The 23,577-nt window shown below is 38.2% G+C and overlaps 1 protein-coding gene across 3 annotated transcripts in view; it reads left to right on the top strand.

Annotated features, from left to right (window-relative positions):
• Zfp292 (zinc finger protein 292) overlaps positions 1 to 21,983 on the top strand; it is an 80,281-nt gene extending 58,298 nt beyond the window's left edge. For 2 of the 3 annotated variants that reach the window (NM_001008879.2, XM_039110672.2), the window contains 3 exons: positions 5,701 to 5,837; positions 8,544 to 8,685; positions 13,061 to 21,983. In NM_001008879.2, the coding sequence (NP_001008879.2) occupies positions 5,701 to 5,837; positions 8,544 to 8,685; positions 13,061 to 20,167 (7,386 nt within the window). In that variant the 3' untranslated portion in view covers positions 20,168 to 21,983. Of the gene's footprint in view, positions 1 to 5,700; positions 5,838 to 8,543; positions 8,686 to 12,066; positions 12,162 to 13,060 lie in introns of all 3 variants that reach the window. The other variant, XM_039110673.2, reaches the window with a different exon arrangement.
• Positions 21,984 to 23,577: the final 1,594 nt, after the last annotated feature.

The following is a 23,577-nucleotide window of genomic DNA, read 5'->3' as shown; positions in this document are numbered from 1 at the left end:
ACCTTATTCAGTTAGTTTAGACATAGCCTAACCTATAACTATTTCTCCTTACCGATTCCTGTATTTTCACAGACAACTTGCATTTTCAGTCACCATATATGACAGCAAATCTAAAACTGAAACTTTCCTGTTAGTTGAAAATGAGAATTTAACTGACATGTAAAATTTTCTTATAATAGCCTCTTAGTGTCTGTGGCAACAAATGCACAGTGAGTTCTACAGACAATGGGGGCAGTAACAGTAATGGCGTGTAGTGTCTGCACTAGTGAGGCTTGTTAATGGAGGACTGTCTAAGAGCATGGTTGTTAGATCACCTTTGAACTTAAAGACTGAGCTCATAGTCTCAAAAACCGTGTTTCTATTAAATAACCCAACCTTGAAATACGAAATTCCTATTCCTTCTTGGTAAAATTATCTAGAGTCAAGCAGCAGCAGCAGCAGCCTGGCCTACTCTGAGATACATACCAGAAAAATTCTCTTTGGGGAGTCTAGGTAGTTCTTTCATCAAACACGTCGAGTTAATTGCTTTATTTTGTTTGTTTTTATCTTCTTGTTAATAAACATGGCTCACCAAGACCTCCGTGTCCTCCAACCAAGGAAGGGTGTCAGTCACGCTGATCAAGTTTTAGGGTCTCCGTGCATCGATAAATCCTCGTGAAAGTCTTTTTTTTTTTTTTTTTCTTAGAAATAGATTTGGTAATACTGTTTTTAGAGGTGTATTTGAAACTTGTTTCTTGTCCCATATGGGGAAAAGGTTTTAAAGTTGACTTGTCAACTAGACTTACTATTTCTGCCCCAAGGAAAAAGTACTCATGTCACTTGCACCTTGAAACTTTCCCAGACATGGCTCCCTTTAGGAATCGTGTTCACAGACATACATCTCCCCCAGCCCCAGCTTTTGTTTCTTTTTCTCCTTTCTTTCACTTTTGGGGTGTGTGTGTGTGTGTGTGTGTGTGTGTAAGATTTGAATTTTAAAAGCATGTTCCTTAGAGAATTCGGGGATAGATTTAATTAAAAGTCATATGTGGTCTGGATTGATAATCCTGAGGAAATTCTTGTCCATATGACTCGATGGGCAAAAAATGAGCTATTTCCCAATAGTAATTGCAGCTTTCCGTTAGATGGCAGACCTAGAGGGCTATTAAACAAAAAGGATGTTCATCTAACATTTCTTTAAATAATGAGCTTTTCTTAGATTTTTGGCAGAGGTAATAGAACAGTTGGCAACTTTAGTTTACATCCAGTTTATCAGTTGATTCTATCTTTAGAATAAACATGGAAAAGGTTTTGAATGCCCTTTTCTCTTTAATCATCATTTCCCTCTTCACATTCTCTGGGGTACAGAGAGTACATAAAGTGTTTGCCATACGAGTGCAAGAACCTGATCCCATGAGCCCAGTCAAACACGGGTACCAATCATGTCTGTAGTTCCAGTGTGCCTAGGATCACAACATGGGGACAGCAGTGAACAACAGACCCAGGTGAAGGCAGAAAAACAGTCAGGGAAGACAGGCACCACTTTAACTGACACCATGTCATTCATTCCCCTCCCCCACAACACACACAGTAAAAGATTTTTTTCAAAGTCCCCTTAAATAATCAGCTCTGAAATATAACCAAAATACTTTTACATTTCTAATACACATACATATCTTATAAACTTAAAACACACAGTCCTTAACTGACCTCATTCCAATTCATTCAGTAATAACTGCAATTCCATAATATAGATTTGTGGTCTATTTAACCAGACAGTTGGATATTTAGATTGTTGTCTTGTAAGTGAACATTCTCGAATCCTTGATAGTATACGGATACCTTTAATTCACAGAGGTTGACTTGATTCTAAGAATCTGCATATGATAGACATGGGAATGGTTGCACAGACCTGTAACCCCAACACTGAGGGTTGAAGCAGGAAGAGTGCAAGCTCCAGATCAACACAAGCTATGCTCAGTCTTTAAAAGAAAAAATCAAGAATTAAAACAAAGAATCTGTACATTGTAAATAGGGTAGAGACCGGTTATTCAGAAAAGCAACAACAAAAAAACGTGGCAGTGAATGTGCCCTCTGAGAACAGTTTGTGAAATTCTTTCCTGACACTGCAGAGTGTTGATAGAGAAATAGCAGCTAGTTATAAATGTTTTTACACTCCTTTAGGTATGATGATAGGTTGGCTTTTAAATTCTTTTCTGTATGAAACTATCTTATTTTGCTGAGCACACTGTAATCTTGAGACTATTAATGTATATTTAGAACTAATATATTTTAAAATATAATTGGTAAACATGAAGTACTACTTAAATGTTTTATACTTTTATTAAGCAGAACAAAGAACCATATAAAAATAAAGTCATTATTTACATTTGATAGTCATTATTTACATTTGATATTATATTTCTGCTTTATAAGAGGACTTAGCATAGTATATCTTTAACAAATAGACCATTCTGTTTGCTCTTACATTGGAAATGTGGTCTATTTTATAAAAAGAGGACATAGTCCCTAAATTGGGATATTGGTAATTTCTGAATTATATTACTTTGTACTTTGTAGTTTTAACACAATTATTGTTCAAATGATTATATTTTACTGCCACAAATTTAATCTATTTATTAATTTAAATTTAGTTCTGTTATCTCTATTGGCTTCCCTTTTTTTTAAGAGTCCAATTTCTGGCAAATCAGGGAAAAATTAAGTTTGAGCAAGGGTCCATACTGTATAAGTCTGGGAGCTGAGTTTACTCCTTGATGCCTGTGTAGAGGGAGAGGAGAGGAGCAGGGCCACAGAGCTGTTTCCTCTGAATGCTAGTGCACGGCCATGCTTCCACATGCACTGGAGAACCGTAGTAGCAACAGAAGCTTGTAATTGAAGTTTCTGTATATTTTGAGGATATTTCGAGATATTTCAGTTGGTGCATTGTGTGCATTTAGATATGCATACACATACATATGTTTTTCCCCTATATGTACCCATACATATATATATATATATATATATATATATATATAAAAAGAGGAATAAATGCATTAACACATATGCTTAAAATATTAAGAGTTGATTTAATGGAGGTACTGTGGGATAATCTACAATTGGTGCCATGTGAGCTTTCAACAGGAATTCAGGTTTTAGAAACTATGATGAGATTCAAATAAATCATATTGTCAAGAGATAATGAATTTTTAAAAACTTGAACAATGTAAAATAAATGAAAAGTAAAAAGCAATGTATTGGACCTCAATATGCTTAGGTATGTGGAGTACTGAGATGAATCTAAGCCTGTATTGAAGTCTTGACTGTCAATAAATTAATAATTTTGAGTAGCTTAAATCTCTTTTAGCATCCCTAGTTAGCAAATCTGAGGTCTGAATTTTCCTCAAATCTCTTAACTTTTTGAACACAGACATATCACCAATGAAAAATTCCACATCTGCCATCATGTTATGGGTCACAGCAAGACACAGGTACACTAAAGATACTGCATGGGATAATGATCTTCAGGCAATGTGTATAAGATGTGAAAAGAAATTTTATGTTCAAATTTGGATCCCAAACCCAGTATCTCATTGTATATATGCAAATAATTTAAAAAATCAGAAAGGTAAAGCAAATCTGGTTCCAAGCAATTTAGGTAAGTGAACTTCAGCTCTGGTAGTGTCGATTACCTATGCTAATTCTGAAGAGCTGGCCCTAATAGGTAGTTTGCTCTCATGACTTATTAACATGTTATAAAAATGGTTTTGGGGGCTGGGGATTTAGCTCAGTGGTTAGAGCGCTTGCCTAGGAAGCGCAAGGCCCTGGGTTCGGTCCCCAGCTCCAAAAAAAAAAAAAAGAACCATAAAAATGGTTTTAAAAAGAACTCACAGCTCATCTCACTGACATTTATCATGATGAACGTGTTAGAATAATTAAAATTAGCAAAACCCTTATAAAATAATGTAATAAAATGATAAGAGTTTAGATCTTTGATGTCAGACAGGGTTTGATTTGTAGGTCTAATTCTTAATTGTTGAAAGCAAATAACATAATTTCTTATCTGTAAAATATTACACTTCCCGCCTAGTGGGAAAATTATAATTATAGTGTACATGAAATGTCTGACATCGTGTTTAACATGTTATAGATATTTTAAAACAATGATTGTATAAACATATATCTTTTGGTCCCTTGTTTGTTGGGTTGTGTAAATGGGGTAGCTCAGGTAAAGATTTGCTACAGCATGTCTGACAGGAGTAGTGGACTCCTCTTCTGTACTGGAGTTAACTGACAGGAAGTCCAGACACACTCAGTCTTTATTCAGCCTTTCCCCTGGGTCTGTCTGACCACACACAGTTTAGGATTCTGTCAGAACAAGCTACTAATTCCATCCTTATTTTAAAATGATTGTTGCTAGCTAAAGAGATGAGTGAGGGATTAAGCACAAAGGCCTAGACTTGGCTCCTAGCGTCTACATGATGATTTACAGCCACCCGGAACTCCAGTCTGAAGGAATCAGTCAGACTCTGTCTTCTGGTCTCTGGTGCTAGGCACACACATGGCACATATAGGCACCAATACATACACATAACCGAAAACAAAATCCTCTTTAACATCTTTAAGAACAAGTCATTGTTAGATCACAAAAGAGGAAATTGGTGGTTTTCTTAGTGTTTGTTCTGTTTTTGTTTTGTAATCCACCCTAGCCTAGAAATTGATCTTCCTGCCCCTCTGCCTTCTGAGTGCCGAGATTTGTCTTCAAGCACCGCCATGCCAGACCTCTAGTTTCCCAGTGCAGTTGTCACAGCCTTCATCCTTACTATTACTGATCAACCTTAAAATCATATGAACACTCGCTCAGCCTTAAACACATAACACACATCCGTCTGCTGACCTTGGTTGATGAGTTGTGAGAAAGGTTATCAAGCAGGAGGCGCACGGTTCTGTGGTGCGCGGTGCTGGTGACCTTTACTTTTCTCACCGTCTCATTAGATCAGGGGACAGTAAATCTATTTCGTGAAACAAAAATAACGTCATCTATTGATATAGCAAATTGTAGACATCATTGGCTAATTCTGTTTTATATGTATAAATAATAAAGTGATACATCTTAAATTTGTCTTAAGTACTAGGTTAAATGATTCAGGCTGTCTTTAGAGTATATGAACCTCCAGGAATGCTTTGAGTTGGAGTAAGTTTCTATGGAGAGGAAAATAGAGATGAGTGGCCAACTTTGAAAGTGATACAGTTATATACAATATTCTGCATTGTTTCTTCCCGTAAGGTTAATAGACAGTTTACTAGTCTATATCCACTACATTCTCTGTGCCTTCTGGTTTTAGTAATGATTTGAATCAGTGAGTCAAAGAGTAACAGTAACAGAGTAACAGTGCTGTATACTTCTTTTCACTAATGGATCCAATTTAAAAGATGTTTATGATTAATTAACACCTGTTATTTATTGAACATTCATGCACTTCTGAAGGTAGTTGGGATCCTGTGGGTTTTTTTTTTTTTTACTACTCTCAGAATATTATATTAATATTTTATCAGTTATAAGGAATGGTTATTTTTTAAAAACCATTGCCAAGTCTTTATCTCATTTATCATTTAATAGTGTATAACCTAATATGTTTTACTGATGAGAATTTCTGTGCATTGAAAAAATATATATATATCTCCTAATGCCACTTCATGTCCTATTTCTGTTTCCTTTTTCTATAGATTTCGGAAGTTGATTGCAAAGATGCATTAGAAATGATCTGTAATTTAGAATCAGAGGGTGATGAGAAAAGCGCCCTTGTTTTATGTACTGCCTTTCTGTCACGGCAGCTCCAGCAAGGAGATATGTACTGTGCTTGGTGAGTTGCTTTCCTTTTCTAAAGAGATTTTGTTAAATTAGAAAACAGAGGTCAGGTGGGATGGCACATGCCTTTAATCCCCTTACTCTGTGGAATCGTAACCTGATCTTTATGATTTCCAGTCTAGCCTGGCCTGCATAGTGAATTGCAGACAGCCAACACTCCACAGGGAGACCCAGTCTAAAAAAAGAAATAAAAACAATTAAAAGAATACAAAGTAGATTTTAAGAATTTATATTATCAAGATGGCCTCCAGCAGCAATAGGGACCACAGACTTCTACATGGCGTCTGGCAGTAACACTGAGCATGATTAACACTGCCTCTGGTGGCAGGAGAGATGACAGAAAGTAACCTGGCCCTTTGTGTGCTGCTGCTGGAGGCCATGCTGATGCCCATGGTCTGTACTACTATGGAGTCCGCGTGGACGCCATGATTCATGCTGCCACCTGCTGCTTTGGGTAATTGGTGTCCATGGCTGCAATGGCATTGAAGGATGTTGGGACAACTCCCAATCCCCAAAAAAAAGAGAGAAAGAGAAACAGTACGTACACACACACACACACACACACACACACACACACACACACACACACACACAGACAAATTGAGATTGATTGACTGACTCAGTTTTTTAAGGGGTTGGCCACTGTGGAATGGATATGATGGGGACAGAAAAAATATTTATATAATTTAGGGATTTTTAAAATCTTTTTTTCTTACCAAAGCAAAAAGTGTATTTTCAGGTATTCCATTCTATGCAATCTGATTATCAAATAGTTCATATTTTAGTTTTAGGAACTGTTTGTATTAAAGACAATACAATTCAAAAGGTTTATTTTATCAGACAGTATTAAATTTGTTTTCAGCTCTTTGTACCCACCTGTGATTAGAGTATATTTCCACCTACATATCGTATATTTGAATGACAGCACTTACAGCCTGTGGAGTCCAGTCTATTTAGTACTGTAGAGACTGCTCTCCCTGCTGACTTCTCGGGTATGCTCTTTGTGTCTTACTCTTCCAGATGAGCTGCTGTCACTCAGTGGCAAGCTCGTCCTTACACACAGGCTGATTTATAGCCTCCTGGCCTTTAAGAATATTTGCATTCACACGGCATGTAAATGACTATAGAGCAGGCAAGGTAAATAAATGGCTGTGCAAACTTTTCTGAGTAGTTGTTTCTTGTGAATAAGTTAAATCTTAAATACAGGGATGATTGCTCTTCAAGTCATGGATAACCACAGCGTGTTTATCATGGACAAGTAGATATTCTGGGCATAAGACACTGTGAGAGTCAATAATGTCTAGGGAATCACTGTTGGTTTAAAAAGACATCGAAGTGAGTTTTATATGACACACAGAAGCTGCCTCTTACCAACCCTGAAGGGCAGCATTAAGCCTTCATGTTTAAACAGTTTGAAAGCACAGGTGAGAGTTGTTTGGAGAATGACTAGAGAGGACTCATGGGGGAAGACAGTGGAGTCACAGAGCTTAGGTGAGTAATCCAATAGCACATACAAGGCCTTCCTTATGCGTACGGCATGAGGCACAAGGAATGTACAGTAAACGTGGACATGCTTTGAGTACAGTAAAAAGCTTGGGCTGTTTGGAGAGAACGACGGATTCTGTTAGAGAGATGCTGAAGGAGGAAGAATGGCAGGCGCCCTTTTCATCCAGTGACACTGCTTAGAGAGAAGATCCATTCTTAGAAATATGTGGTTTGAAGAACTTGTCGTTGAGAGTTGGATATTGTGCCAGAACCAATCAGGCTGTATGTGGCCTGCTGTTATTAGCATGCTGCTGAAGGGACCAGGAGTTTATTACGACTCAGGTTTAGAACAAGCAGAGTAGATGACACTTCTACAGAACTAGACGGGAGAACGTCGCCAAAAAGTTTCTGAGTTAGGCCCTCCGTGGGTGTCTCACTCCCTAAGTGAGCAGTGAAGAGGACAGTATGTAAGGAGTAACACTAGCAAAAGCTGCTCTTGAGAACTATGGTTGAAAATGCCGAAGCGGGGGGATTAAATGAGGAATGGAATAAAAAGTGGGTATAGCCTGCACATTCACCATTTTAGTTATTTTGTGTGAAAACAATGTTAATACCAGATAAGTATAGAATTTAATTTTCTTTTTATTTAACCTTTATGTTACAAATGCGTGTTTTCCTTCTGGCGTCTATAACATCCTTGGTAGTTTTGTTCATCTGATAGTAACAACCTTCTGGATAGATTTTAATGTAGAAGATCCTTGCTTTATGAAGCTGTTATTTGGGGTGATGGTGTAATTTGAATGCTCAGTGAAGGTTCTATCCCTGAGGAACACCCCTAATCCTAGCTAGATAAGGTATGTTTTTAATTCTTATACCTTGTTAGATGTTATGCACACAGATTTTGTATTTTTATATACATAGTCTAAAGTTCAAATGTGACTCAAAGGTTTTTTTACATAACTTGTTTAAGTGTTACATGTTTTCTTATTAAAAGATTGAAAAATGCTGATTAATACAGTAAGAAACTGCATCTAATTTCTATTCTTTAGAAACTCGAGTGCCAATTTATCTTATATTTAGACATAATTTTATCCATAGAATTGGAATCTAACATTAGTTTTAATTTCAAATGTAATGGCTATATTGACGTACTATATGATTATTTCATGATTATTGCATTACTCCTGTTTATCCTTCATACTTTTTCTTTTCAAAGGGAGCTCACTTTGTTTTGGAGTAAATTGCAGCAAAGGGTAGAACCGTCAGTGCAAGTGTACCTAGAAAGGTGTCGCCAACTTTCTTTGTTAACGAAGACTGTATATCACATTTTCTTCCTGATTAAAGTTATTAATTCTGAGGTAAGAGTAATCAAGTTACTTTTCCTTAATATAATATGTGTAACTTGTCTTTAATAAGAGCTTTACTTTTGTTATTTTGACACTTTCGGTGATTTTATTATTTTTTCTTTCACTTTGGTGCTTTGGCCTTGATTTTTTTTTTTTTTTTTTTTTTTTTTTTACTATTAATCCTTTGACATATTTGATCTAGAGAAACCTAAATGTTCATATAAAGACAAAAGACTTGCTCTTACCATCTGCAATATTTCCCATTTTTGTTTTTCAGTGTCCTAGTATGTGTTATACTGCTTTGGTCGTTTGGCTCTATGCAAGTTTAGAAAGTGTAAACAGGAATGTGGGAATTATTCTATTGCTTACAGTGGGTCAGGAAAATACCCTTAAGAACCCTCTACTGCAGAACAGCCACAGACACTGGATGGAGTAGAGCAATGCTTTGTGTAGCTGCTGAGATCACAAGAACGAACGTTAAGAGTCCCCCTCCCTCCTAGGATTCAACACACAGTAACTTCATAACTGGCTCAGAAAGCCTGCACTAGGGGCTTGGCTGTAGATTTGGTTGAGTGTTCGCTGTAGCATGCAGAGCTACAGCACCACATGGACCAGAAGTGGCTGGTGCACACATGTAGTCCCAGATTGCACTTACCCGTGACTACATAGTTCAGACCAAGCTTGAGATACATCAGATCTTGTTAGGGAGAAGGAGAGGGAGGAATAGATGAGAGGAGAAAGGAAGTTTGAGTTGATGGGTATCCTCTGAGAGACCAGAGAAAGTATATAGAGATCAGATGAAGTGTTGAACCCTCTCAAATTAGGGAGTGAGTGTGAATTCTTCCCTGTCTGGAACCTGTGAAGTACCATTTCACTGAAAAACTTACTAGATAATAGATGATAGACAGCCTTGGATAATAAATACTCAGCTAATTTCTGGATCAAAACAGGTAAATCTTTCCCCAAGAAATGATAACCATAACTCTTAATTATGTTAAGTTAAGATTAGGGGGCTGTTTAGTTCATAAATCCCTGCGCCAAGTAAATGGTGAACGTTTAAGAGGTGAGAAACCTGGGCTGTGACATAGCTATGCAAACAGGAACAGAACTGCTTTGAAGGGGTGTGCTGTCAGTACAGGATTCATGTAAAAAGCCCTGCATAAGTAAGCTGAGTCCATCATCAAGGCTTACAAAAGAGAGAGAAGGATAGAATTAAGCATGCAGGCTTAACTCAAGACGGATGATCAAAATACGAATGCTTCACTCCTTCTTTAAAAGGGGAACAAGAATACCCTTGGCAGGGAATAGAGAGGCAAAGATTAAAACAGAGACAGAAGGAACACCCATTCAGAGCCTGCCCCACATGTGGCCCATACATATACAGCCATCCAATTAGACAAGATGGATGAAGTAAAGAAGTGCAGGCCGACAGGAGCCGGATGTATATCTCTCCCGAGAGACACAGCCAGAATACAGCAAACACAGAGGCGAATGCCAGCAGCAAACCACTGAACTGAGAATAGGACCCCCGTTGAAGGAATCAGAGAAAGAACTGGAAGAGCTTGAAGGGGCTCGAGACCCCATATGTACAACAATGCCAAGCAACCAGAGCTTCCAGGGACTAAGCCACTACCTAAAGACTATACATGGACTGACCCTGGACTCTGACCTCATTGGTAGCAATGAATATCCTAGTAAGAGCACCAGTGGAAGGGGAAGCCCTGGGTCCTGCTAAGACTGAACCCCCAGTGAACGTGATTGTTGGGGGGAGGGCGGCAATGGGGGGAGGATGGGGAGGGGAACACCGATAGAGAAGGGGAGGGGGAGGGGTTAGGGGGATGTTGGCCCGTAAACCGGGAAAGGGAATAACACTTGAAATGTAAATAAGAAATACTCAAGTTAATTAAATAAAAAAATAAATAAAAGTCATAAACTGCATATAAAGCCACAAAGGAAAACTGTGGCATGATTTCCCTGAAGAATAGTAGGATTAGGGCTGGAGGTAAGGCTTCGATGTTAAAAGCACACGCTGTTCTTTTGGATGACATGAGTTAGTTCCCAGCACCCATATAAGGCAGGTCACAATCATAACTCCACCTTCAGGGAACTCAGAACCTCTAGTTTCTTCTTGTACCTGCAACTCATGTACGCAAACACCTAATTAAAAATAATTGGGTGGTGGAGAGATGACTTAGTGGTTGATCCCTGGCACCCACCTGGCAGCTCATAACCACCACCTGTGAATCTAGGTCTTGGGAGCTGTGCTGTGTTGTCGTTGTCAAGAACACGTGGTGAAGACGTACGTTCAGAGAACACGTTAACACAAAAATGCATAGCGAGCACTAGCAATGAGAGAAACAGGATTAACTTGTCTAATAGTATGGGTAATGTAAAGAGAATACATTATAAAAAAGACACAAAATAGTAAAGCATGCAAAAGAGCAACACTATTAAAATGACCAAGTTTTAAAAGGTTCAGAACTTTTGGGAATGCAGAAACATAGTAATGGAAAATTTAAAAGCATCTTCTAGAGCACATAGATCATATGCATGTATAGAGCCTGACAAGCAGATGCTGCACATTTGCCAGGATCAGAATCCATCACTGAGCTACCCCCAGCGGTGTGTTACTGACTTTCTTATAGTAACCTAGATTCAGCTCTTTTCTACAGAATGCGTACAGAAGAAATGCCCTAAAAGTGCTATCTTTGCAGGGAATGTAAAAGTTCAGCATCAAAACTTTTTTAACAATCCTGTACAAATTCTTTTGAAAGATGAAATAAAAACAAAAATAATCCTCTTTTTAAAATATCTCCTATTGTCTGTATTTGGCCAGTAAGTCTTAAATATATTTTTTGTATCTATCTTGCCCTGAAATAATTTTTCTTTTAGGAGTGAAAACAAAGTGTAACTTTCCACTTTGTAGCTCATCCTCTCTCTTCACCCTTGTTAACTCATCTTTATTTATTTATCGTTTTATGTCCTGTAACGGGGTGTCACAGTTAACAATGATTGAAACAGGGCAGTGAGTTTCTGAGGCTATTGCTGTGCAGTTTTAGCAGGCAGCTGTGTTGCTACTTAACATCTAGCTTACTGAGCAGCATGGCGGAGCAGAAGAACTCTGAACTAGAAGCACTGGTAACTAGGTGTTAATTGGAACTCATTACTACACCCCTAGCTTAACCAGTCTGGCTTTCCTCTCTCAATTAGATGAGTCAGAGGGATAGCGGAAAGTGACTGCCTCATCCCTACTTCTTTTCTTGTATGGAGGCCCCTTGTTCTGCCTAGAGTGTTTCTCCATGATGACAGCCATAGTTTAAACTCAGTATATTTATTTAGCACAGATTGTAGCATATCCTCATAATCATAGTGTGCTTTGATCAATTGAAACAGGATCTTATATGGTCCAGGCTGGCCTGGAACTTGATCTGTAACGGCTTAGAACTCTGCTCCATCCTGCCTCTACCTCCCAAGTGTTCGGATTACAGGTATGTACCACACCCAGCAGTGCAGTTTGGTGCATCTCCATTCAAGTAGTGTAGATTTTCTCATACTTCTTAAAGTTAGACTTTAAAATTATAGCCCTGTCCTTAAAGATTTTATCATCTGTTGCTAGAGGGAGACATGGATATATATATATATATATATATATATATATATATATATATATATATATATAAATATAAATATATATATATGTAAATATAAATGAATATATGCTACAACCCTTTCAGCTACCATGTAGTGTTGAGACTCCTAGTCCATGTGTCTCTCCTTAAGAATGCCAGAGTACTCTATAGATGCGTTCACAGTTTACTTTATGGTAGCACTAGAAACCCTGTTTTTAAGACTCAAATAATTGTTTTTGATTACTAACAAGTTAGGGGGTCTGAGGAATGAGTTTGTAAGTGAATTAAGAAGGTTGTATTTTATTTTTTTATTCATATGAATGTATGTGTATATATGTGTGTGTGTATATATACGCATGTGGGTTCCTGCAGAGATCAGAAATCAGACTCTGGTTGTCAGCTACCTGATATGGGTACTGGGAACTGAACTTGGGTCCCCTGGAAGAACAGCAGATATTCTTAGCGCTGCACTTTCTCTCCATCCCCTTGATCTTTGCTTTATAAAAAGGATTGGAAAAGTGAAATTTTTTTTGTACAAGTCTGCTTATTTTTTACTACTTGTGTTTTTAAGGATTTCTTTGTTTCTTATACACCCATATTCACATGGAGTTGATTTTAGGCGGGGTGTCTTTTCCTGTGCTGCTATTTTAAGATTCAAGAACAGCACATGCCAGTCTTGAAAGTCCAATTTAAAAAAGAAAAAGAATTTGTGCTTGATAGTGTAGAGTAACCTTTCCTGTACTTTGTTTGTTTCACAGACTGAAGGGGCTGGACTTGCTACCTGCATAGAATTATGTGTAAAAGCTCTTCGCTTGGAATCTACAGAAAATACTGAAGTGAAAATATCAATTTGCAAAACCATTTCGTGTTTATTGCCTGAGGATCTGGAAGTTAAACGTGCTTGTCAGTTGAGTGAATTTCTTATTGAGCCAACAGTAGACGCATACTATGCTGTGGAAATGCTATACAACCAGCCGGACCAGAAATATGATGAAGAGAATCTTCCAATACCAAACTCTCTACGTTGTGAGCTCCTACTTGTCTTGAAAACTCAGTGGCCCTTTGATCCAGAATTTTGGGATTGGAAAACCTTGAAACGCCAGTGTCTTGCACTCATGGGAGAAGAGGCGTCTATTGTGTCCTCAATTGATGAGCTGAATGACAGTGAAGTCTATGAGAAAGTAGACTACCAGGGTGAAAGGGGAGACACATCTGTCAACGGCCTTTCTGCTGGGCTTGGTACTGATTCCAGCCTGCTGATAGATACTGGTGATGAAAAGCAAAAGAAGAAGGAGATAAAAGAATTAAAAGATAGGGGGTTTATATCTGCTAGGTTTAGGAATTGGCAGGCCTACATGCAGTACTGCTTGCTCTGTGACAAAGAGTTCCTTGGACACAGAATAGTACGACATGCTCAAAAACATTACAAAGATGGGGTTTACAGCTGTCCCATATGTGCAAAGAATTTTAATTCTAAAGAATCGTTTGTCCCTCATGTTACACTGCATGTTAAACAGTCTAGTAAAGAGAGACTAGCAGCTATGAAACCGTTAAGAAGATTGGGAAGGCCTCCTAAAATCACAGCCACCCATGAAAATCAAAAGACTAATACTAATACTGTGGCAAAACAGGAACAACGACCCATAAAAAAGAATAGTCTTTATTCAACAGATTTCATAGTGTTTAATGACAATGATGGTTCAGATGATGAGAATGATGACAAGGATAAGTCTTACGAGCCCGAGGTGATCCCTGTCCAGAAACCAGTTCCTGTTAATGAATTTAATTGCCCTGTGACGTTTTGTAAAAAGGGCTTTAAGTACTTCAAAAATTTAATTGCTCACGTGAAAGGCCATAAGGATAGCGAAGATGCCAAACGCTTTCTTGAAATGCAAAGCAAAAAAGTCATCTGCCAGTACTGTAGAAGGCACTTTGTAAGCGTCACTCATCTCAATGATCACTTACAAATGCACTGTGGCAGTAAACCATATATATGTATACAGATGAAGTGTAAGGCTGGTTTTAATAGTTATGCAGAGCTCTTAGCCCACCGAAAGGAGCATCAAGTCTTTAGAGCAAAGTGCTTATTTCCAAAATGTGGCAGAATTTTTTCACAAGCTTATTTACTGTATGATCACGAAGCACAACATTATAATACCTATACTTGTAAGTTCACAGGTTGTGGTAAAGTTTATCGTTCTCAGAGTGAGATGGAAAAGCATCTGGATGACCACAGTGCACCTGAAAAAGTGCTGCCTCCTGAAGACCAGCTTACTCCATCTGGAAATGAGGTGACTCAGAACTCAGAAGGGACGACTGGGGAAGGAAGGTCAGAGCACAGCATTGAAAAGAGCGAAGGACCAGACAGAAGTGGCGATTGGGAGAAAAACAAAGCGGAGTCAGCTGTGACTACCCACAGCCAGATCTCTGCCTCTGAACTCAGGCAAGCTGACATACCATTGTCAGATGGTCTGGGAAACCCTGGTGATACTACTGTTCTTCAGACCAATGAAGTAGCCGTGTCCATCAAGGTGTCTGTCAACCATGGGATTGAGGATGACTTTGGAAAGCAAGAAAACTTAACCATGGAAGGCACTGGTGAGCCTCTGATCACAGATGTGCATAAGCCAGGTGAAGGTGCTGGTGTCCATTTCCGTCATCCAGGTTTCCAAGAGAAGAAAGATCATGAGTGCCTCAACAAAGCCCAGACTGCTCAGAATTCTTTAGCAAACTCGGAATCGCTGAAGATGGGTGACCTTAACCCACAAAGCTTAGAAAGACAGGTGAACACTCTGACGACCTTTTCTGTACAAAATGAGGGAGGACTTGAAGACAGTTCACAAATTTGCAAATTTGAATGTGGAGGTGATGTTAAAACCTCATCGAGCCTTTATGATTTACCTCTTAAGACACTAGAAAGTGTTGCATTTGTCCCATCACAGCCTGACCTGAGCAGTCCGTTGGGAGCTCCATCAGTACCTCCAAAAGCTCCAGGTCAGAAGTTCAGCTGCCAGGTCGAGGGATGCACTCGAACATACAACTCCTCACAGAGTATTGGAAAACACATGAAGACAGCACACCCTGACCAATATGCTGCTTTCAAACTGCAGCGCAAAACAAAAAAAGGTCAGAAATCTAACAACCTCAGTACACCAGATCATGGAAAGTGTGTTTATTTTTTGCCGTCACAAGTGAGCAGCTCTAATCATGCTTTTTTTACACCACAGACCAAAGCCAGTGGGAACCCTGCCTGTTCAGCCCAGTTGCAGCATGTCTCGCCTTCCATTTTTCCAGCTCATTTAGCAAGTGTATCAACTTCATTGTTACCCTCAGTGGAAAGTGTCCTAAGTCCAAACATGCCTTCTCAGGATAAACATGTACAAGATGGTATGTTATGTTCACAAATGGAAAACTTGTCTAATGCTGCCTTACCAGCACAAATGGAAGATCTAACCAAAACGGTTTTGCCTTTGAATATTGACAGCGGCTCAGATCCTTTCCTTCCTTTACCCACAGAAAATAGCTCTCTCTTCTCTTCACCAGCACACAGTGAGAATAATTCTGTTTTTTCCCAACTGGAAAGTAGTACAAATCATTATCCCTCACCGACAGAAGGAAACCTAAATTCCTCTTTTCTGAAAGGAGGCAGCAGTGAAAATGGAGCTTTTCCTTCCCACGTCAGTACTGCAGATGACTTGAGTAGCACCAGTGCCCAACAGTCTGCACCTAAGAAAGTGAAGAAAGATCGTGGTCGGGGCCCAAATGGGAAGGAAAGGAAGCCCAAGCACAACAAAAGGGCTAAGTGGCCTGCGATTATCAGAGATGGGAAATTCATCTGTAGCAGGTGTTACAGGGCTTTCACCAACCCCAGGTCCCTCGGTGGACACCTGTCTAAAAGATCTTACTGCAAACCACTGGATGGAGCAGAAATTGCACAGGAGCTTCTACAGACCAATAGACAGCCTTCCCTTCTGGCCAGCATGATTCTCTCCACAAGTACAGTAAATATGCAACAGCCACAACAGTCTAACTGTAATCCAGAAACATGTTTTAAAGATCCATCATTTCTGCAACTTCTTTCTGTGGAAAATCGTCCAAACTTTTTGCCAAGTACATTTCCTAGATGTGATGTGAGTAACTTTAATGCTGGTGTTAGTCAGGAAGGCAGTGAAATTATTAAGCAGGCTTTAGAAACTGCTGGCATTCCTAGCACATTTGAGAGTGCCGAAATGCTTTCTCAGGTTGTTCCAATAGGCAGTGTCTCCGATGCAGCACAAGTAAATGCCGAGGGGATGCCAGGTCCGACGGTGACACCCTTGTTACAGACTGTTTGCCACACAAACACCTCACCATCAAGCCAGAATCAAACACCAAATTCCAAAACTTCCAACCTCAAAGAATGTAACAGTTTGCCTATTTTTACAACAAATGATTTACTGCTAAAAACTATTGAAAATGGCTTGTGCTCCAATTCATTCAGTAGTTCTACTGAGCCACCACAAAATTTTACCAATAATAGCACTCATGTTTCTGTTATAAGTGGTCCTCAAAATACAAGATCCAATCATTTAAATAAAAAAGGAAATAGTGCATCTAAGAAGAGAAAAAAAGTTACTCCTGCAGTAATTGTATCTAATACATCCCAAAATGTGGTACCAACTGACTTAACAATGGGACTTGCATCGAAGAATCTTACAGTCCCTGATACCAACACACGTGACATGATTCCAGATTGTGAACCTCAGGCTTTGGTGGAAAATCTCACACAGAAATTAAATAACATTGACAATCATTTGTTTTTAACTGACGTAAAAGAGAGCTGTAAAGCCAGTCTTGAGCCCCATACAATGTTAACCCCTTTAACATTAAAAACTGAAAATGGTGATTCCCGAATGATGCCTTTGAATTCATGCACACCAGTGAGTTCTGATTTGCAGATTTCTGAAGATAATGTTATACAAAACTTTGAGAAGACTCTAGAAATTATTAAAACTGCTATGAATTCTCAAATACTTGAGGTAAAAAGTGGATCTCAGGGTACTGGTGAGACAACACAGAATGCTCAGATAAATTACAGTATGCAACTTCCTTCAGTAAACTCTATCCCGGATAACAAGTTGCCTGATTCTTCTCAGTGTTCCTCTTTCCTAACTGTAATGCCAACAAAACATAACATTCCTCAGTCTGAAGCATTACATAAAGAAGATCAAATACAGGACATTTTAGAGGGTTTGCAAAACTTAAAACTAGAAACTGACATCTCTGCTCCACCTTCCCAGGCTACGCTAATAAACAAATCAGTAGCACTGTCCCCTACTCCTACTAAATCAACTCCAAATATTATAGTCCAACCAGTTTCTGAAGTGATACATGTTCAGCTTAATGACAGAGTTAATAAGCCCTTTGTGTGTCAAAATCAAGGTTGTAACTACAGTGCCATGACAAAGGATGCCCTGTTTAAACACTATGGTAAGATTCATCAGTATACTCCAGAGATGATTCTTGAAATTAAGAAGAATCAGTTAAAATTTGCTCCATTTAAATGTGTAGTACCTACATGTACCAAAACATTTACAAGAAACTCTAATCTCCGGGCGCACTGTCAGTTGGTACATCATTTTACAATAGAAGAAATGGTAAAACTAAAAATAAAAAGGCCCTATGGAAGGAAATCACAGGGTGAAAATTTGTCATCTCCACAGATTAATCAAGTGAAGAAACAGCTACCCATGGCAGAGGAAGCAAAAACTGAGTCACAGCCAGCCTTTGAGGTACCAGCAGTGGCAGGCGAGGATGCACTTGATAATGTAGCAGTAATCCCAGAAAACCAACTTGCAGAAAAAAAAAGTCCTGAGAAACCAGAAAGTTCTTCACAGCCTGTCACAGCCTCTACTGAACAATATAATGCAAATCTTGGAAACCTAAAAACCAAAGGAAGGAAAAATAAAAGGCATAGAAAAGAAAAGGAAGAAAAAAGAGAAAAGAATCCAGTTTCCCAGTCCTTTGAGTTTCCAACAAGATACAGTTCATACAGACCTTACTGTTGTGTTCACCAGGGGTGCTTTGCTGCATTTACAATACAGCAAAACTTGATTCTTCACTACCAGGCTGTACATAAATCAAATCTTCCTACATTTTCTGCAGAGGTTGAAGAGGAAAGTGAAGCTGTTAAAGAAAGTGAAGAAACTGAACCTAAACAATCAATGAAAGAATTTCGGTGTCAGGTGAGTGACTGTTCTAGGATTTTTCAAGCAATTACTGGCCTAATACAGCACTATATGAAACTTCATGAAATGACACCTGAGGAAATCGAAAGCATGACTGCAGCTGTGGATGTTGGCAAGTTTCCATGTGATCAGCTGGAGTGTAAATCTTCTTTTACGACATATCTGAGCTATGTTGTTCATCTTGAGGTAGACCATGGAATTGGAACAAGGACAAGTAAGACAGAAGAAGATGGCATATACAAGTGTGATTGTGAAGGCTGTGACAGGATATATGCCACTCGGTCTAATCTTCTCCGACACATTTTTAATAAACATAATGACAAGCATAAAGCTCATTTGATTCGGCCAAGAAAATTAACTGGCCAGGAAAATATATCAAGTAAAGCAAACCAAGAAAAATCAAAGTCTAAACATAGGGCAATAAAACACAACAGATTTGGGAAAGATGGAATGAAAGGGCCAAAGACAAAGCGGAAGAAGAAAAGTAATTTAGAAAGCAAAAGTGCAAAAATAGTGCAAATTGAAGAAGATAAGCCTTATTCTCTAAAACGTGGAAAGCATGTATATTCTATAAAGGCTAGGAATGATGCCTTGTCAGAATGTACAAGCAAATTTGTTACACAGTATCCGTGTATGATAAAAGGGTGTACTTCAGTTGTTACAAGTGAAAGCAATATAATTAGACATTATAAGTGTCATAAATTGTCCAAGGCATTTACATCACAACATCGCAATATTCTTATTGTCTTTAAGCGATATGGCAACCCACAAGAAAAGGAAGTCTCTGAGCAAGAAGATGAAAAGAATGATAAAAAAGATCCTGATTCATCTGTGTTAGAGAAAAACGATAACTCACAACCAGCTAGCATTCCACAGGAAGAAGGCATGAAAGGTGAAAAAGATGAAATGGATGAGTTAACAGAATTATTTATTACAAAGTTAATAAATGAAGACAGCACAAATACAGAAACCCAAGTCAGTACCACTTTAAAGGTAAACAACGATTTTCAGGAGCATGATTCCTGCATATCAGAAAGACAAAAGACTGGAAATTTGAAGAGAGTCTATAAAGAAAAGAACATCACGCAGAATAAGAAACGGAAGATTGATAAAACTGAGCCAGAAGTACCATTAGTGGTAAATAAAACACACAAAGAGGAAGAGACTGCTGTAGCAGTTCAAACCACCGAGGAGCACCCTGCATCCTTTGATTGGAGCTCCTTTAAACCTATGGGATTTGAAGCGTCCTTTCTGAAGTTTCTTGAAGAGTCTGCAGTGAAGCAGAAGAAAAATACTGACAGAGACCATTCCCACAGTGGAAGTAAAAGAGGATCCCATTCAAACTCCAGAAAAAATGTTGATAAGACTGCTGTGACTGGTGGAAATCATGTGTGTTCCTGTAAAGAAAGTGAAATCTTTGTACAGTTTGCCAATCCCTCAAAGCTTCAGTGCAGTGAGAATGTAAAAATTGTTTTAGACAAGACTCTTAAAGATTGCTCTGAGCTTGTCCTAAAACAGCTTCAGGAAATGAAACCTACTGTCAGTCTAAAAAAACTTGAAGTACTATCAAATGATCCTGATAGGACTGTTTTAAAAGAACTCAGTCTAGGTAAAGCCACAGGCAGAGGGCAGTACTGATAACTTATGTACTATAAATACATATCATTTGTAGTTTTATTTTAAATAGAGAGCCATCAAGCATGCTGTTGTGAGCTTTTTAATTTGTTGACATGGATTAACCTAGCTTTAAAAAAAGTGAGAAAAAAGGCCATGACATTTGTCATGTAGAACTTTATTTTATCCCTATGGGACTTGAACAGAATCAATACTTCAGTTATTGTAAATAATTGAGTTAAGCCTCAAATTTCTGTCACCCAGTTGTCCTTTCCATGAACTCTACTGAATTATCTGTGTGATTGGTGTCTTCAGCAGATCACCACTCGTGTATAGCAGCACTCTTTATTTGTAGATATGTTTGTATATATTTATTATTGTAAATCATTTGCTGCCACCAGCAGTCTGTAAGTCAAAATGAGTAAATGATACATTTATATTTGCAATTTTAATTTTAACGAAGTGATCAAGTTTTTAAACTTTTATTGTTTTAAATTAAGAACTTTTTGAACTAAAACTAGAACTGCCATAGCTAATTTTTTTTAACATAAAACATTTACAAGATGATATCAAGGTGTTTCGCACAGTAGGCACATTACAGCACTCTGCTTTGTGAATTTGCCATCCCCCACTCTTGGATGGTGTTCATGTGAAACCAGAGCAGAGTCCTTGGTTTTATTCATACAGCTACAGTTTTGTTTGTTTCCATTGCTTCTAATCAGATAGCTACTCCAAGTCCCGAAATGTAATGGAAATGTGAATAAAGACTTTACTACATGGAAGATTTTAAACATTGCTATTTTAAGATATCCTTTGTCAATGTGATAGAAACTAGTAGTGGCTCAGTGTAAATATTCGAGGTGGTGGTTTGTGAAGTAGCCCAGTATTGCCTTAAATAAAATCACATTTCAGTTCTTCTTTTGTATGTGATCTTATAAGATTTTTCCCTCCCATTTTCTGAGATTTATGGATGGTGTATAGCTTTAAACTGTATAAACTTTTGTGGAAAAAATTTTTTAGACATTTTTATAAATTTTAAAATTGGTATCATCAAAGTGAGCCCATCTTGTGTTTATAAAATGCAAGAATCCTTAACATTTATAGTTACATAGATGAAACACTTTCTATAAGGAAGTATTATGTTTTGATTTTACTATTTATAGGCATTAGGTTGTGCAGATTTGTCTGTCTTCACATTATCTAATGATACGATTTTCATTAGTCTTCAAGAACAGTATTAGTCATGATTGATTATTTGATCATTCAGTAACTAGTTCTTCTAGCTTAGCTTTAGTCACCGTATCTGTGCTGGGAGGAAGAAGTTATTTCTGGAGCACTGACAGCCCTCGTGGAAAGCACAGCTGAAGTCGCACTGGAGACAAGGCAGCATTTGGATCTTTACTTTCTTGTTTGCCATAAGTAGCGTTTTTGTTTGTTTTGGGGTTTTTGTTTGTTTTTGTTCGTTTATCTGTTTGTTGACATGTTATAAAGCATTTACATTCACAGTGTTCCCCGACCTGTGGTGGTGTGGTCACATGGATGTGTTTCCCCTGTTCTGCGTCAGACTTGCAGAGAATGAATGAGTCAGTAAACTGAAATCGCTGGTACTCTGAATAAATAAGCATGGTGAAGGAATGAACTTCATTTTTTTTGGAAACTTTAAAGTTTAATTATTAAAGTAATACAGTTTTATTTGGGGGCCTAAATGGGTTGTGTTGAGTAGTTGATTTCATTTAAAGGTTTCTTTTCAGTATGCGTAATTAAAATCCTTGGTAAGCCCACTGTTATTTATTAATGTTAAAATAAAGGTGGTTTTCATGGTTGATTTATATTTTTCAAACAACTGAATAATTTTTTTGTTCATGGGACATTTTCATACAGTTTTCTTAGACACTCTCCTAACCCTTAGCTATCGTGTCTGATAGAAGGCAGCAGCAAAGAGGCTCGTCGTCATCAGTTATGTAAACTAGCCACTGTAAAGTGAAAATGCCAATGCAAAACCAGACATCCTGGTCCACACGGAATTCTAGTGCCCAGGATTGACTCAAAGCCCAAGGCAACCTGTGCTACATATGAGATCCTGTCTGCAGAAACAATGACAGAAAATATGGAAGAGAGAACAACATCGTGCAGCTTCTTTCCTTGTTAGTAAATTAAACACTACACTGTTCTCTACTATATTTTCTAAGAGAGGATGGCCAGCATTGAGTGTCATTTGTTTACGGTTTTAGTTTATAGGTAATGAATGTTAAAGCAGTTATGAGAACATTTTTAATGTGCAACTGATGAAACTACAGAATAAAACAGGAATGAAGTACAGAACAGCATGCTGATAAAGCCCGTTTGGAATGGAATGCTTTGGTACTAAAGCACAATGAAAACATTTTTTCAAATATAGTTTTTCTCAATCTATTCTTAAAATATGCTCTTCAACCTAAATTTGCCCAAGGTGTCATCATTAGAACTGGGGTGGGGGTCTTCCCTCTATATTTAAGTCTCAAGGATTCAGAATCTTATTCAAAGTAAATCATTGCCCTAAGCTAAGCATGACAGTTCCGGAAAGTTTTTCAGCAGTGTTAAAATCAGTTACATTTTAGAAAGCTATACATATTTTTTAATGAAAGAAAAGGTTCCCCGGGTGCATTTAAGTTGAACAACTAATGAAGTGCTCATTTTGGACAAGTGGCACTGTTTCGTGAATGGATTGGGAGAATTGGAGATTAACCAGAAGACACATATTCCAAGTTTAGAAAAATTGATGTAAGTAGAACTTGGGAAAGAAACTAGTGTTTTTGAAAGAGAAGTGCAAGCCTTCTCTGTGGGTCTGGGTAGCGAGTTATGATAATCATTTCGTGTGTTATGGCCTCCCTCAAAAGGAGAGTACAAACACACGAGATATTTTAAAGTCTAGGGAAAACATGTTAATGAAAGAATCTTTTAGGCTCAGGCGATCAAGACAACAATTTTCCATTTTAAAGTTAGGAGCGTGTCCTGCTGTATTGACGTCTGAAGGACTGCAGTTGTTAGTGCTCATCTGCACGCAGGAGACCCTGAGCTCCATCAGTAGCGTTACCTAAAGGGTGCGGCTTTCTCAGAGTTGATCAGGTATGCAGTATCTTAGCTATATACAGAGGGCGATCGTTCTGATGGGCCTACCATTCCAGCCTATTGATCCTTATGTAGTACTGGCCGTTAATGATTTGAATATCATCTTGTATTCAGTAATACTGAGTATTGGCTTGTGTATTTTTACCAAACTCCAGTCTTCCTGTCGAAGCCCCTGTTAAACTTCACACACAGTCCACTCCTGCTGCTCATTCACATGATCCATTCCTTCTTCAGTTCTAAGTTCACATCCCCTTTGGAAAATCACTCTGAAGTCAGAGACGGAGAACTTCCCATTATATTTTCTTTTTCTAGTTCTTTTTAATAAA

This window comes from Rattus norvegicus, chromosome 5 (genome assembly GCF_036323735.1).
Source record: "Rattus norvegicus strain BN/NHsdMcwi chromosome 5, GRCr8, whole genome shotgun sequence".
Classification (NCBI taxonomy): domain Eukaryota; kingdom Metazoa; phylum Chordata; class Mammalia; order Rodentia; family Muridae; genus Rattus; species Rattus norvegicus.
Note: the sequence above shows the minus strand (reverse complement) of the source record. Positions and strands in the feature narration are given on the sequence as shown.